Source organism: Cadophora gregata (genome assembly GCF_030347475.1).
Source record: "Cadophora gregata isolate MNR1 chromosome Unknown scaffold_4, whole genome shotgun sequence".
In the NCBI taxonomy this organism is placed as follows: domain Eukaryota; kingdom Fungi; phylum Ascomycota; class Leotiomycetes; order Helotiales; family Ploettnerulaceae; genus Cadophora; species Cadophora gregata.
Window position 1 is genome coordinate 2,266,671 of NW_026695927.1, and position 15,080 is coordinate 2,281,750.

General features: G+C 48.5%; 6 protein-coding genes across 7 annotated transcripts; 4 read left to right on the forward strand and 2 right to left on the reverse strand.

Moving 5' to 3' along the window:
- Window positions 1-899: 899 nt before the first annotated feature.
- ONS95_010473 (uncharacterized protein) lies at window positions 900-1,932 on the forward strand (the record flags this gene model as incomplete). The annotated part of the gene is made up of 2 exons (XM_058504069.1): window positions 900-962; window positions 1,072-1,932. The coding sequence occupies 2 exons, from the start codon at window positions 900-902 to the stop codon at window positions 1,930-1,932; spliced, it is 924 nt and encodes a 307-aa protein (XP_058360782.1).
- A 729-nt stretch (window positions 1,933-2,661) lies between these two features.
- On the reverse strand, window positions 2,662-5,909 carry ONS95_010474 (uncharacterized protein). The gene is made up of 2 exons (XM_058504070.1): window positions 5,010-5,909; window positions 2,662-4,961 (listed from the first exon to the last, which is right to left on the reverse strand). Exons 1-2 carry the CDS (start codon window positions 5,316-5,318, stop codon window positions 3,501-3,503), a joined length of 1,770 nt encoding a protein of 589 aa, XP_058360783.1. The 5' UTR covers window positions 5,319-5,909; the 3' UTR covers window positions 2,662-3,500.
- A 287-nt stretch (window positions 5,910-6,196) lies between these two features.
- On the forward strand, window positions 6,197-7,388 carry ONS95_010475 (uncharacterized protein). Its single transcript, XM_058504071.1, has 2 exons — window positions 6,197-6,475; window positions 6,527-7,388. Exons 1-2 carry the CDS (start codon window positions 6,449-6,451, stop codon window positions 6,788-6,790), a joined length of 291 nt encoding a protein of 96 aa, XP_058360784.1. The 5' UTR covers window positions 6,197-6,448; the 3' UTR covers window positions 6,791-7,388.
- Window positions 7,389-7,532: 144 nt separating this feature from the next.
- STE50_2 (Adaptor for signal transduction) lies at window positions 7,533-10,090 on the forward strand. Of its 2 annotated transcripts, XM_058504072.1 has the most exons (4): window positions 7,533-7,639; window positions 7,694-8,023; window positions 8,193-8,515; window positions 8,569-10,090. In XM_058504072.1, the coding sequence occupies exons 3-4, from the start codon at window positions 8,372-8,374 to the stop codon at window positions 10,033-10,035; spliced, it is 1,611 nt and encodes a 536-aa protein (XP_058360785.1). In that variant the 5' UTR covers window positions 7,533-7,639; window positions 7,694-8,023; window positions 8,193-8,371; the 3' UTR covers window positions 10,036-10,090. The 2 variants fall into 2 exon arrangements, with proteins under 2 accessions (XP_058360785.1, XP_058360786.1); XM_058504073.1 differs by having other exon boundaries at window positions 7,694-10,090.
- Window positions 10,091-11,201: 1,111 nt separating this feature from the next.
- On the forward strand, window positions 11,202-11,484 carry ONS95_010477 (uncharacterized protein; the record flags this gene model as incomplete). Its single annotated transcript, XM_058504074.1, has 2 exons — window positions 11,202-11,310; window positions 11,366-11,484. 2 exons carry the CDS (start codon window positions 11,202-11,204, stop codon window positions 11,482-11,484), a joined length of 228 nt encoding a protein of 75 aa, XP_058360787.1.
- An 833-nt stretch (window positions 11,485-12,317) lies between these two features.
- Window positions 12,318-13,931, reverse strand: ONS95_010478 (uncharacterized protein; the record flags this gene model as incomplete). Its single annotated transcript, XM_058504075.1, has 3 exons — window positions 12,318-12,636; window positions 12,837-13,472; window positions 13,807-13,931. 3 exons carry the CDS (start codon window positions 13,929-13,931, stop codon window positions 12,318-12,320), a joined length of 1,080 nt encoding a protein of 359 aa, XP_058360788.1.
- Window positions 13,932-15,080: the final 1,149 nt, after the last annotated feature.

Sequence of the window (15,080 nt, forward strand, 5' to 3'; positions counted from 1 at the left end):
AGTAGAGAGTGCAAGTTTCAACGTGGCATACCTCGAAGTGACTAGAAAAGTTTCCCCCTGAGACACAACCTGAGAATCCATCTCTTGAAAGACCTATTAATGGGTGTCTTTCAATATCAAAAAGAACAATGGCCCTGTTGGGCAATGCACCAAAGATGTCTTTGTTGGATGATTCTGATGGCATAGCGTGGACAACAACTTGTTGGCTTGGAGCCTGACCGAATGTGGGAGTGTATGTCGAAGGAAAAGGCACGCTATAGATATAAGAGTTGTTGAGCAAGACAGCATTCTGTCCGAAACGTCGGTTGCCTAGTCATTTCGCTGTAAACTGGTAATCTGCGCTTCACTTTGCACTGTCCTCATATCTTCTTGGGAAATTTGAGACACTCAGCAGAGTAGTGTCGTTGGTCCAAGCAAGAGACCACTTCACTACAATAGCCGAGACAGATCTCGGGTAATTTGAGCGAATCTATCCGAATTTGTATGAAAGTGTCTGTCCCAGAACGACGCACAGAGCTTACTTAGTAGACCAGGGATGTGAGTCCATTGCCAGAGAGTTTTCCAACAAAGACGTGAAAGCCGTGATCAAGCAAAATAACTACCTGAGCCTTCGCCAGACTACTCAGTGTGTCTGGAGAGACAAGTATTCTACTTGGCGAGTCACAACTCGAGCAGCTCACCAATGAGCATACCTTTGACTCATATACTCTTTCAGACAATCTTTGTGCTTGAACAATGATGCTCGAGCCCCTTTTCGTTGCTTTGGCTAGCCATCCTATTTGAATCCTCAGCCTGCCAGTTTCTAGATTCTCCAAACATAATCTCAGAACACATCTTCAGATACCAAGAAGTTACCAGACTCTCCATTTTTTCATCACAACCTAAGTCATACATATACAATGAAGTCTCAACCCGCCTTTACACTCTTCCCACAGCTTGCGTTTGAGCTGCGCCTCCGCATTGTAAGCCATCCCATTTTCATTATGTCGTTAAAATCCTCGAAATCAAAACTTTAGAACGGAGATCTTTCTCTGATAAAAGTCCAAACAGATGAGCTAACATAATATATAGTGGGAAGCTGCATTCCCGGTCCTCTCCACCTCTTCTGTCACAGTTCCGATCCAAATCGACCGAACAATCCACCTACTCTATACCACGTCCACAGTGGTTCCCGCTCGAATTTACTACACCTACAGACTCAGTGCTCCCTTAGCACCTCTTCCTCCACCACATACCAACCGCGAAGTGTACAACGAGTACCAACGTCGTTATCCCGTGATTCTCGACCTTCTACCTGATCTCCACGACCCAGCTAGCTCAACAAACAAAGGAGCCAACTCAGCCAACGCAGGCGCACAAAAGATCCGTTTCAACCCCGACAAAGACACAATATTCATCGACTTGCATTCCTTGTTTTCGCTGTCAGACATCTTACAGAGCCCACCGAGCCTGAAAACATTGGCTCGTTTCAGCGGTTTCGACCAGATCCGTCACCTCAGCACACCACTGGATAAACCGAACATATTTGGCTTATTCCACCTTACGCGCTGGCTGTTCACTGGTCTGCCATCTACGCCGGCATCCGCCTCTACCTCTAACCCTAAAGACACCCTCACATCTCAGATCCAGTCAATAGCCTTCGACATCTCCTTCCACCCCTTGTCCAAAGGAGCACACGCGACGGAAGTGGATGGTCCTCACGTCCATCCCGGCGAGTCCATGATCGACAGACTTTTGTTGAACATCTCTAGAATAAACTCCGTGGATGAAGTGTTCGCGGATGAATTAGATATGAAGTTGAGGCCGTGGGAGCAACGGAGGATCGAAGCCCATTACCCATCGAGGGACGAGTATTTACAGTTGCGTGCGGAGCGTAGGAGTTTGCAACGCAGAATCGACGCACAGCTTTCAGACTTTTTTCAGGAGGTGTAGGTGGCGGATCAATGATTTGGCGTAGTGAGGAAGAGTATGAGAGGGTTTGGAGAGGCGTCAAGGGCTTGGAAATGCTGGTCAAGTTCTGGGATATGAAATGGCTTTTGGAATGAGAGCAGATGCGTTGAAATCCGAGGTATGCCACCTCTAAAATAATATGCCATATTCTGTGTTTCAGTGTAGCAGTTCATCCAAGAAGCCGTCTTCCATTGGCTGATTATTTTTGTAGCTGCGCTGTAAGTATCCCTTTAATTGCCGCATAAGATATACGTTTTACAGGGAGTGCATAGCCTGTAGCGAGTACCTGCAATTGAGCGATGAACGCTGGAACTTGAATATTGCGTTGCCCGTCCAGGCAGCCTTAGCGCCTCGCTTCAGCGCTGTACCCTCCAAAAGTGTGTTTTTACCAGTTGAGGAGATAGGTACTCATGAAGTAAATGAGAATGCCCGTTGTGTGAGCGTCCCTGTCAAACGTCCCGCTGACCGATTCCGATCTTCCACAAATCTTTTGATTATCTCTTCCCACCCCAACTTCTAGTCTCACATTCACCAATACATTATCCCCGTTTTAAATCTGCCTGAAAAGTCTCGTTTCCACGAATTCTCCTTTCCTCCATACAATCTTACAATCTCCTAACCAGAACCATGCACCTCCATCACTCCTAAGCCAGAACTGAGATCCGTCTCAATTGTGTCCGAGTTTAATTCGACCAGGAGGCGGCGGATCTCCCTTGTTGAAGCTCAGATGAATGTAGCATTACTTGCTTTCTCCTAATCCGTATCCTTGTTTTCAAAAAGCAAAGGTCAGACTCGAGTCCGTAAATGTAGACATCTATTGGGTAGCTATTCTAGATAGATGATTCCACAGCAGTTTGGGAGGCCATCTCGGTTCTGGTTTGAAATGAGTATATGTGATGCTGATTCAGAACGGTTCGTAAAGAATCGCGATGAGTTGACGATAGCCAGCGAAGGAAATTGTGCCGGCAAAGTGGTTGCTTAAATACCTCATTGAATCCATAATGAAGACCTCAAGGAAGAGGCTCAAGGAGCAATTCAAGGTTGCAAGCAGGATAAGACATCATGAAGATTCCAGCTTTAATTCCTGCCTTATTGTTGATATCATAAACAGCACGCGCTAACATACAGACAATGATACCTCCAGCCTCAATCCAACCATGATATGCAGCGACTTCACCGCACATTCGGTGCTCCGCATTCCAACGATACTCCGCATATACCATTCCAGTCCATATCCACAAAGCGCTCGCTCGCTTGTTCTAGCTCCACCCATCCAACCATTCAACCAACCGGATATCGTACTCGAAACAAGGTAAAGAAACAACAAAGAAAATGCAGCATAGCAAAGGACAAGTAGGAAAGTAGCAAGGAAAACCATCGTCGCGTTAGCCGTCAGCCATCCATATTCTTGTGTGCAACAATAAGAAATGCAATTTGTGTTGATGCTGATCGTAAACCATCGTACCGCATTAGGCATTATTCACAGCCGTGAGTGTTTCTGATCCTCCAATTTTCTCTACCAGTGGACAATGTAGCTTTGATTTCTCCCTTTAGAAGTCCCAGAAATCGCCGCCAGTTGCTTGGGCTTTGCCTTGAGTCTTGCCGGTTCTGTATTTAGATTGGGTGTTGACACCACCAACCTCTTCACCGTCGCTCTCGTCACCGAATCCCCACTGTCGACCGGCACCCTTCTTTCCTCCCATTCCGTCGCCACCGACAGTTATGCCCTTGGAGCTGCTGTCAAGTTTGCCGGCACCTTTGCGACCACCCATTCCATCTCCAGCAATTGTGATACCCTTGTGTTGCTCAACTCTGTTGCTGGAGGAGTTGGTGTTCTCGGCAAGAGGACCCTTGCTGGAATTTGGTCGGGGACCAGTAGGCGACCTGATACCATTCTCCTTTTGGTTTGGTGATTGATCGTATGCAGCCCAGTTTGCATCCATGTTCTTCAAAACCTTGGCTCTATCCTCTGGGATTCGTTGAGGCCCTGGCTTTGCGGATGGAGAGTCATCGGTCATGGCAAATTGTGGGTTGAAATCCTTGCTTCTCTCCTTGACATTGGCAAGTGTTGTCTTGACTGGCTCAGGGCCAGCAGCAGTCGCTTCCTCCTCGTCAAACATATTGTTCTTGTAAATGCCCATGCCGTTGTTTGTGCCTGCTCCGCGTGGTCGGCCAATCAATCTAGGTCCATCTGGAGTTCCGTCATCTTGGAATTCGAAATGTGTCTCGGCATCCTTCCGTGGCTTGTCAACCTTCTTGATCTTGACCGGGCTGTCTGTAACTTCGTCGTCGCTGGTACCCCAGTGGCGAACATCATTTGTACGGAGAACCTTGGATGGGACAACTCGCTGGGGTGTGTTGAAGTCATCAAAGTTCCATTGACTGGAGTGCTTGCTGCTGTTCACTTCCTTGAGTGGCGGTCTCTTCTCTGCACGATCTTCACTGACTTCGCCAAGGTTGAAATGTTGGTATTTGGTAGGGTTGCTCTTCTTGGCTGGTGATGCAACATCCTCATCTTCGAGGTCAAACAGGCGAGATGGATGGTAATTCTTCCCTGCACCGCCCTTTGGTGCGATACTTGATGAGTCGGATGCTTCACGTGGGAGTTCTGGGTGTGTTGAGACGGTTGGGGAGCCCTCTTGTCCTACAAACAGGTCGTGGTAGTTGCGTGGTGCTGGCTTAGCAGACGACCGAGTAGCGACAACAGCTGGGAGGGAATCATTGTAGCTCTGGTCGCGAGGTTGGAAAAGCGAGAGGGATGCGTGAGGATCGCGAGTTACGTTTGTGGAGTTTTCTCTTGATCGAGTTGTGGGCTGTGCATCGCTGGGGTCGACCTTTCCAGTCAACTTGATACTCGAGGTTATCAACTTTATCTGGTCCTTGCCATCACGAATAGGCCAATTGCGCCCAGTCTTGCCAATAACATCGATCAACTTGAGGAGCGAACCTTGGTCCCAGTTTTGTCGGATTTGTTGGATCTTTCCGTCGGGAGTGAAGGAGACGATGTGGATCTGCGAATATCAGCGGGGTTCCTTAATGGCTAGCAGGGCAATACTGACAATTGGGAATGTTACAACACGATCCGCGAGGAAATTGTCATCCAGTCCGGGTAGGTAGGAACCACCTCCTGTTACGAATTCCAATGTTGTGTGCACCTCTACCGCGAGAGCATCTGCAGACTCAACGGCGTCCAGCAACTTCTCTTCCTTCTTCTTGAGCTCATTGCTTTGCTTGCCGAGGTGCTTGATGATCGCAGAAGGGCCGTTCAGAGTGACAAGTGTGGTAATATAGTGGAGAGACGCGTTGCTGGCCAGCGCGGACTCCTTTGGCGCAGCGAGAAACTGCTGGTAGGCGGCTTGAAGAGCCATTATGGATCAGTCAGTCGGATCGTCGAGGATTGCTTCTTCTTCTTTTGCGCGATCAGTCGCTGAAGGTGCAGGATGTCGCAGATGCGGCCAAAATGTGGTGATTGTATTGTGGAGGAGTGATGACTAGAAATGACAGCTGTCTCGAAGGGGGAACTGGAAATTGTTTGCTCGGAAGGGGGAAACAAAGGAGCCAGCAAGCATGGACGTTGCTGCGGGAATGCGGTTGTCGCGACTTCCTTGCCTTGTGGGACGTGTCTGATTCGTGGGCAACGCGTCGCTACGAGAACCTGATATTGCTTTTGAGGCGATACAAGAAGCAAGTTCAGGTCAATATTTGCCGGTTGGTGAGGAATATTGAGAATCTTAAGAATTCATCTGATACGATGTACTCCCAAGGGGCACGCTCATGAGAAGCTGTGGTGGGGTTCGTTGCTTTGGGCTCTCAATCCAGCCAGGGCTTGTTTATTGACATCCAGCGAGTGCCCCCCTTACGCGATGGGGTTTAGTTCATGTTTGGAGTGGTTAAAAGAAGACTAGCCATCCAGTAAGGGCAATAGTGGCGAGTCAACTGAGCGAGAGGCCGTTTCACACTTGCAGGGTGGCAGCGGGATGGACGGTGATCAGATAATAATAGCCGTGCCCTGCAGCTTCGTGTATTTTTCATCACAAGTATCTCCAAAGCTCCGCTCCTCTGGTGAACATAGGATGAGGCCAAGCATCATCACCGCAAGTAACAAAATATTTGCCAGAACACAAGTTTGTAAGAGAGTGATAGCAGTCTTCAAGTTAGCAGTCATCGGAATCCGCCACGAGTGATGAGAGACGCCACTAATCACTGAGCGTAGTCTTCATCACTTGGCTGGCTGATTTTATTTACCCCTGAATATCTCGGCTAGAATTCTGCATTCGCAAGACCCAAAAGACACAACCGACAACCGAACACAATCGAGACAATCTATAAAAGTAAAATCATGATGAACTCAAATCTTCGGGTCACAGCAAGAGAAGAATCTGCACATCGTAGACTTGCCCCAGATTTCCATTCTATCATCCAGTCCTCCTTGAGTCAATACCGATATAGTCAATAGTCGAAATCATCGGAACCTGTATGCCCATCCCATTTCGTAGAGATGGAACTCAGAGAAGGAAGTCTCAAGGTTGGTGGTAAGCCAGGACATGGCCCACCTCTTACACACTGACCAGCCTAGTCCAAGGTTCGAGAAGATGTGGAAGCAGTCACATGTCGGAGGGAGTCGAAAGAAGGTCGTACACCGACTGCTTGCCAGAAGACGAAGAGTAATTTGTTGCTGGCCAAAATTCAGCGCTGTTTCGTCATTGATAGGCTTGTACCCGAGGCCACCTGCCCAGGCCTCGCTCGAGTGAAGTCGTTCTCGAATCGGCATACGAATTCGGATCATCTTCAACGTTACGGAGTCGATGGGCGTTTCTCGATTTCAACCCTCGCACTCTAAGTTCCATATATGCTTCTTGAAGATTGCATGATAGATCGAGCAACAAATTGACTTTTGCATATGTGACTAGGAATTCATCCCCACCCCTGCTCCCATTCCCCCTCCCATCCAGACGACTAGTAAGAGTATATCTGCATGTCAATACTCGTAAATTACTAGCCCACCCCCTCCTCGCTTATTTGTTAGCTCGAAGATAAGATTTTCGTTCGCGGCGCGATGTGGGCGTTGACTTTGGCGAATTTGGTACAGCAGAATGCGAGTCAATGATACAAGTGATATGATATCTTGGGTTGTGAATAGCTGCTGTAATGTGTGGGGACTTGATTCTACTATTCTCTCTTCCTCCAAAAACTTGCCACTTGAAAAATGTAGCTGAGTTCCGAAGAAGTAGGCAAGTTGACTTGACGCTGGGCACTGTTGGTGAGGGCAAGGTGCAGGACCTGGCAGCGTGAGACTTGAAAGATATCTAGACTAGAGGGAAATAAACTTTTGTTCTGTGAACCATATTCTTCACGGTCTTCTTGCTTGATCGCATGCTTAGAGAAGGAACTCGAGTCCTGTGGAGTCAGTGAGTTTTGGGAATATCCGAAGAGCGTGGCGTGGGGTAATATCCATTGGCTCGCTCCACATTAAAACTAGCTGCGGCATTGCAAACAGTTTCTTTTATGTTACAGTCAAGGTATTCGTAGGATATTGCCTTGAATAGAACAATATGTTTCACTATCATAATAAAGAGAGGTTAAATAGAGAGCTCTCTGGATATTACCACAGAAGCGACAGTTCTCTCCCGCCTTGTTCACGATACAACTCGCTAACAACCTACGACAAGGCAGAGTTTAAATCTAGCAGGTTGATATGTCTTGTTCATTACGACTCCCACCATCGAATGCTAATAAAGACTAGAACTCAAAGCAATATGAACTCAAGGCTGGACGAATTCATGTCGCCGACCTCGATACTTTTCCTTGCTTCACTCGAAAGTTTTTATGCACGTCAGCCAGTCCGGACATCCCCAGAACCAAACCGTGCGCCACCAACCACAAACAGCGTCGGACCACCACACCTGAATACCCAAACCAAGACCTCAATCCTCAGCCTTTACTTCGTTGCGAAAGCTACCCTCCCACCAGTAAGCGAATTACTATTGGTTCGGATATACATGTTTTTCGGTGATGGCGATACCACGACACACAGGATGGTGGCTTGCCTGGCAGGTTTCAGGGTTGTGATACGGTTGGCGTTGTTTCTTCCCCTCTCAGCCCTTGACGCAGCTCAGCTGCAGCTCTGTCCAGTCACCTTTGAAGGATGGCCTGGGCGTCCACTGACAGGCCAGCTTCCTATCTCCCTTTGAGCCTCACCTGGATCATCTTCTTGTGTTCATTGGTGCCACTGACTGCTGCAGCTCTCAAGCGTCCCACTGTTTTCCGTCCCAGACTGCCACCATGCAGTTCCCCGCTACACACTATGCAATCGATCGTACGTTCAGTCGTGTCCACGAACTTAGCTCTATCTTTTAAGTAGCATGGGTCGCGTCCCTCGTCAGGTCAACTGAACAAAACATCTCTCACTGTGGTTATCGCCATGGCCTCACCTGGTGCACTTTTGCGATCGTGTCTGGAGAGCTTCAAATCAATTCTGACATCGCAGGAGTTCGGAACTGAATACGAGCTACTCTGTACTGAACTTTCCGTGCAATGGCTTAGAGTGCAATTGTGGGGAGAGTCGGTATGTCACTAGACAGACCCAACTGATATTGAGCAGAAACTCATCTGGTCTAGGTTGGTCTCCATTTTGATACAAACGGCTGCCTTGAAGAGACCCTATCGAACAGACATGATATCGAGGCAACAATTACGTCCTGTGTGAACAGCATCGCATTCATTCTATCAGAGATTGAAACAATTCGGCGGAAATATGAACTCCGACCACCACTTGAGCCAGTTTCAGTCAACAGTCCTTCCTTGGAGAAGTCGATCCGTATGTCAAAATCACTCGGCAAGCTTTCCGGCCTTACCGCCGTAGCTTCATTACGACAGCGAATGAAAGACAACCAAAAACAAAAGTCGTTCCTAGCAATCACAAAATGGACAATTTGCGACGCAAAGAAATTCGATGGCCGAGTGAAAAGACTGAAAGGGTTGATTGATGGTTTGGAGGATGTATCAAAGGCAGCTGGAATCAGTCGACAGCCTGCGCGGACTCGGCCCCTTACCATATCTTCCCTGGAACATCCACCTCCCTACTGTTTTACCCCACCACTAGGTCAGCGAGTAAATGATACAGCACCAGCAGTCGCCTCAGACTCAGATCGGCGACGGATATCAACAGCACGGCAAGAACGGGAGCTTCCAAAACACTACGAGAACTTAAAACGACATGCAGGACGGACATCGCAAAACGAAGAAGCGAGACGGGCAAGAACGCAAGAGAAGCTACGTAAACTTACGAATAACCAGTTATACGAATTGAGAGTCGATGTCTGCGACGAACTGTACCGCCGAGAAAAAGGAGACTCAGCTCCATCTTTCCTTCCAGCGAACCCCTCATACCAACCGAAACGGAACCAGGCGCGCGAGAAGATCTCACAGCTTCCTCCATACCGTTTCCGGGATTTGACCATGGACCTAGTCTTTGAACTTGAACGACGTTTCCCACATCTTTGGTTACAAGCAATCCCCGAGCTTGAACCAGCATCACACCAGACAGATCCATTCTCGATCCCTCGGGATGCAACGACACGACGATACGGATGCGTTCTTCCCCCAAATGCTCCCCCACCACTTCTAAAATACCGAGCCACCCAGCGGAGGACCCTTGCCCATGTGCCAGCAGCAGCACCGAACTTCTCGAGACCACCTCTTTCATCACGCTTCAGCCACTGTGCTACACTTCTTACCCCCACAACTAAGCATGAAGAAGACATTCCAGCTTCCAGGTTTAGCAATACCTCGGCCGAGATTTTCAAGTCTTTCCGCGTCAGTATGGAGGATCCATGTTGGAAAGTCCTCCCTGCGGCCTTGAAGAAGTATAACATCAACGCTCCCTGGGAGCAGTATGCACTATATATAGTATATGAAGATAAGGAGCGTTGTTTAGGGATGGAGGAGAAGCCTTTGATCTTATTCAAACAGCTTGACAAGATGGGGAAGAAGCCAATGTTTATGCTACGAAAGATTGCTCCAGTAGGCTCGGGGGAGAATGTGGTGAAAAATACTTCTTTTGATCCCCCGGGGGGAATTATGTAGATGTACTCTTGGGGTGTTTGCTGCAGAATCTTTCGCTGCGTTTTTTTTGGGGGGGGGGGGGATGGAGCCTTTTGGGGGAGAGTGGGGTGTAAGTAACTCCCGAAAAATGCCAACAGCTCAGCTCTGACCATAATCCAGAAGGCTTGAATCCTGTAATGTTTCCTTTCTTACAGCCTTTGATACCCACTTTTTCTTTTCTTTCTTTACCATCCAAAATCTGGGCATTGTTGGGGGCATTGGTTTGTCGGTAATTCCGACTGGCCGGTGTATGGCGGGGTCGTCGGCAGTATCTCTGTGCGCGAGGGATTTTCTTGTAAGTTCAACACCTCGAAGTCGCCCTCGAGATCACCAATTCTAATCCTCAAACATCAGCACAGCTTTCGGATTCTTTCCTTTTCGACTTACTGCTTTATGGATCCAATCTCCTCGAACTGTCTTGAAATCCAAACAATGTTTAATAAATCAAATACCACACAATGCGACAATGCGTCGACCGATTTTCCTTCTTCTTCCTCCTCCTCCTTCCCTTCCTGCACACCTGCGCATGCTGATGTATGCTCGCGGATACTCTGAGGGCAGCAGAACAAGGGCGTAGACGTCCATTGGATCATTGCCTTGAGGGAGTCTGGGGACGATGTCTTCTTGGCGCTGGATGTGCGACATCATTCGAGCGCAGATGGCTGACTCTATCTGAAAAGCTCAGAATGCCAGGATAAGTTCCGATAATCTTCATTCTTCTTCTCATACTCCTGCACTGCACTCACAATTTGCCTGTCCAACATGCAGCAAGTCAGAGCTGATATGGGGAGTTTGTTACTGATGGAAGATTTAAGCGCGTAACCATGGCTGCGAAGCGGATCAGTCGGGCGCCATATCCTTGGTGAAGGATGCCTTCACTCAAAAGCAGGTTGCATGCTTCTCATAACGGGTGAGTTGTGAAGAGCAACAGCATTTGATGTAATGTGCAACTCACTGTCGCAATTCCGGATACCATTAGTTGTCTTGGATAGGATGTTCTCGATTTCGTCGGCGGGCGCCCCCAGTCTGAAGTATTAGCCCACTACCATTTGGATCAAGCGACTTCTCGTCTGTCATGAAGTATATAGATTTCGACACACCCTAGAATCGAGCCTCAGCGCAGGAGGCAACTTCAACATACCTCTGGAATGTATTTGGAGTCGACAGTTTCCATTGAAACGCAGAGTGTCTGTCTTTCCGAGACCGAGAGCAAGACATCTTTGGCATCGTTGACTGGAATGTTATTGAAGTCTTGCAGTAAGTCAACTGATATTTTAAAAGGGGATTCGCGCTGACCCTGTGTATCCCGCAGTCCTCGAATCGATTAACAAACCGCACCTTGAAGAGCTACCGCCAGTCTCCACTGCCGCGAGCACTGAACTTCAAATCGACCCCTGGCACGCCTACGTCTATGGATCGCACTCTGATTGAGAATACCGGCATTTGATGCTATTTAAAATCGGACCAAAGACCTCTGACCAGCAACCAAGTCTCTGCCACGTCGTGTCCTCCCGAATCCCGAAACTCCAGAGATCTGCCAAAAGGTTCCATGGCCATAAAAGCACTCAAATAGAACAGAAAGCACCCGCCTACAACAGGAAAATCCAGCTCTAACGCTCGTTGCCAAAATTACCTGCAGGTTCCATACCTTGTGTCGCCAAGATACTTCAGTACATATGGGGACGGACTGGATAGTACATCAAGATAAATAGAGGAATCGCGAACCAGAGGAAGGTCTGTGACCTAGGGAACCCAAACATGCCCAAGATGAGAACCTAATCAGCACAACTGAAGCATTCTTGCCTTTCACCTTCACCTGCTAAGTGGAGGATATCCAAGACGTGGAGGATATCCAAGACGGTATTAGCTCTAATAACTGCACTCGCTCCCATCAGGCTCCAACGATGAGAGGAACTTCCAAATACCAGGAATTGCGGCAATAATGAAATGCTCAAAAGCACATAGAAAGAGCCCGAGCCAGATAAACCCAAGAAGCCACTAACCTAACCCAATCCAAAACTGTCAATAAATCAGAGCGAAATAAGTAAACCAGCTCGTTGAGGCTGTAATTTTCCGTTGAACACGAAGTGCCCACGAGAGTACGGTGATCAGATCACGTGAGCTCGGTAAGCTTTTCTCGCTTCTCTCAACAACAACAAACAAAACAAGGCAGTCGGCAAGCAGAAGCACTCAGCATCAACGACACTTTGGTACTAATTTGGGAGGAATATTGGGCCTTCTAGCCAGTCGGAAACTGCGTCCAGCTAAGATTCAGGGTCGTACTCACTCCCCGAATCCTCATCCTGCGCTGCATAGCCGGCATCGACCTGGCTGGGTGGGACTCTTCCTTCACATCGAGTCGCCTTCGCCCGTATGAAATGAGCTGACTTCTCTGCTTCAATCTGGTCTTTTTGAAACTCTTCATTCATGGCTCGCAGTCTGCCCATGGTGTTCATGATCTCTCCACCGAGATCTCTCTCTCTCTCAACGACTTGGTTTGTTCGGCCTTCTTGTCCGTGATACGTCTTGCAGCGGAGAGGCGGTCGATAGTTTTGTCGAAGTTCAATGATTGAGGGGACGAATCTGTGGGTTTATTGTTGCTATATAAGTTCTGGGATCTTGAAGGAGAGGGTGACGGGTTGGCGTTGACGTCGGGGTCGGAATTATATGAGGGGATGCTGAATGGCTGCCTCTGATTTGCGGCAATCACCACTGCTCCTTGGTAATTTTCTCCGGCCATTTCTCTGCGGTATCTCTCTTGTGCTTTCAACACGTACTCTTACTTCATTCTCGCAACTCTGGAATTACTCTTTGTCGCTGCAGCAGGAGTTACCAGAGACACGCAGCTGGAGTCGATGCGTGCTTTCTCCGCAGGCAGAAGATCGCTGCTAGATCTCACTTCACGGTTTGAAGACATGGCTGCGCTGTCGTGTGGACTACTAGCGTCAACTGGACTGGGTATGAAGCTAGTTGTGACTTGGGGCACTTGCGTACCACGAGTAGCACCAGGAGCCATGGCTATGTTCATACCTTGTGATATGGGCGGGGAATACGCTGCACCCAAGTCATTGAATGCAGCTGCATAGCTCGAGGATTCCCTTTGGTCGTATTGAATCGAATTTCCCCCTAGTGCTTGCGCGTATGCTCCCTGTCTGCCGGTACCAAGGCTATAGTTCGTGCCCATTCCATCCCTCATTCCTTCATTCACGGCAGGATATCCACTAGAGCCGCTGACCGTATATGTACCAGCTGTACTATTACTGGGCGCCCTGCCGGGGAAATCACTCTGTTCTTGGTCTGCGCTCGAACCTTCAGAGGAGTCTCCTTGGCCATCGACTGCCAGGCTGTAGTCCGTGGCTGGTCGTGGTGCCTTTTTGGGAGCGCTTCGTCTATTCGGAGGAGGAAGGACGCCGAAGCTGCTGGCCACAGGTCAAATGGCTGTGACACGACGCTGAGATCCACCAGGCAAAGCAAACAGTCTTGGGTCCGTATTTAAGAGGGAACCTCTTTCTCGAGATCCTGGATCTTCAATGTGCTGCTTGTGGCTTTGTGGAATGACTTTGAAAGTCTCTGCCGGGAATTGAATTCGAAAGATTCGTCGCGAACGATTGCCTGTGACGGAAGGTATTAGTTGAGTTCATCACTCCAGGTGCTCTTAAGTTCGATAGGAAATCCACACCGGGAACTTGGATCTCCGGCCTCTCAGGAGCAGTCAAGTGATGCGCTTGCGCAATAGCAAGAACGAGTACTTACAATGTTTTGGAGCTTCGGGGATGCACTGATGATGGGTGGGGGTGAGACTTGTCTGTTTGAGTCTCGAAATCGAGGTTCTTGTGGCGGTGTTTGGGTCGAGGTCGCTTTGTCGAGACAACGGACATCTCAGTCTGTCGTGGTGATTGGTGAATGAGCGGGATGTGGGCAGTGCCTCGCCGAGACGGTTACTCGAATATCAATCGAGGTTTCCTTAGTCATCCTCAGCCTTGTGTCTCTTCGGACCATTGCTGGGTTTGGACGGGTGGTTTGCGAGTGTGGAAGATTGCCAAGTGGTGCAACTAGTGCGGCACATCGAAGGGGAGTCGGAAGAAACAGATCAAGTTGGCCTGGAAGGCGGACTATGCAGAAAATGTTGCCGAATACGGCTTTTGGTTACGATTACGTTCTAAGGATGTGAAACAAGTCAAATAGGAAATTTCAAAGGAGGATGTGCACAGCGGCAACTCAAGTTCTTCCCCGAATTCTGTGCTGATGAACTTGGCTGCCCACAGAGCTCGGCAGTCGGTCAAGTTTGCAGTTGCAGCATACCATCTAGAGCCAAAATCAGCCTTTCGAGAGTATACAAAGCAGACTAAATCACTCCAATATATATAGTTGAGGAGAAACAAGGCGAATGGCAGAAGCTAAGATAAGTCGGTCGGCTTTCGAACCAGATACAGGAACCTGGAGCCTGTCCCTCAGCTGATTGATCGGAATACATGGGGACTTTTATGGTGCTATCGATCACAGTTGCAGGTCTTGCGCCATCTAGAACATCTTCAAAAGTATCGCAAATCACATCTGTTACTCAACAAGCACCTTAGGTTTACCAAGAAACGTTTCTGTACCAGTTCTATGACAGAGCTCGGGAGACTATGAACCATCAAGACGAGTAAAGTATGTATAAGGTAGCTTTCAAATTCCCATTAGGCATCCAAACGAAGATGTTACAGTGGTTAGACCAGAATGTACTATCCAAGATCACCGTCCTCCAAGCACTACCCTGACGCAGCCGCATAGCCTTCATCATTAAAACCTCCACAGCCTCTGGTACTTTGTCATTCTCCGCAGCAAACACAGCCGATATCCCTCCAAGCCAGTCGTTTGAATCACAAACTTGATCCGGTTTTGAGCACTCACGTTGTTGACATTCTGGATGGTGAACAAGGTGGAAGGTTTGTGGAATCCTCTGAGGAACGAAGATCAGCTGACATCAAAAGTTGTGATCGAGAGACAAGCTAGCATGAATTTGAAGGTGTTTATCGAAGAGTCTC

What these genes read in the sequence shown, in the direction of transcription:
- ONS95_010474 (XM_058504070.1), bottom strand. Translation starts at nt 5,318, where the DNA reads ATGGCTCTTCAAGCCGCCTACCAGCAGTTTCTCGCTGCGCCAAAGGAG. An exon ending in GTGTTGTAACATTCCCAATT is followed by an intron (nt 4,962 to 5,009) that starts GTCAGTATTGCC and finishes TGATATTCGCAG; the next exon opens with ATCCACATCGTCTCCTTCAC.
- ONS95_010475 (XM_058504071.1), top strand. Translation starts at nt 6,449, where the DNA reads ATGGAACTCAGAGAAGGAAGTCTCAAG. An exon ending in TCAGAGAAGGAAGTCTCAAG is followed by an intron (nt 6,476 to 6,526) that starts GTTGGTGGTAAG and finishes TGACCAGCCTAG; the next exon opens with TCCAAGGTTCGAGAAGATGT.
- STE50_2 (XM_058504072.1), top strand. Translation starts at nt 8,372, where the DNA reads ATGGCCTCACCTGGTGCACTTTTGCGATCGTGTCTGGAGAGCTTCAAA. An exon ending in TGCAATTGTGGGGAGAGTCG is followed by an intron (nt 8,516 to 8,568) that starts GTATGTCACTAG and finishes CATCTGGTCTAG; the next exon opens with GTTGGTCTCCATTTTGATAC.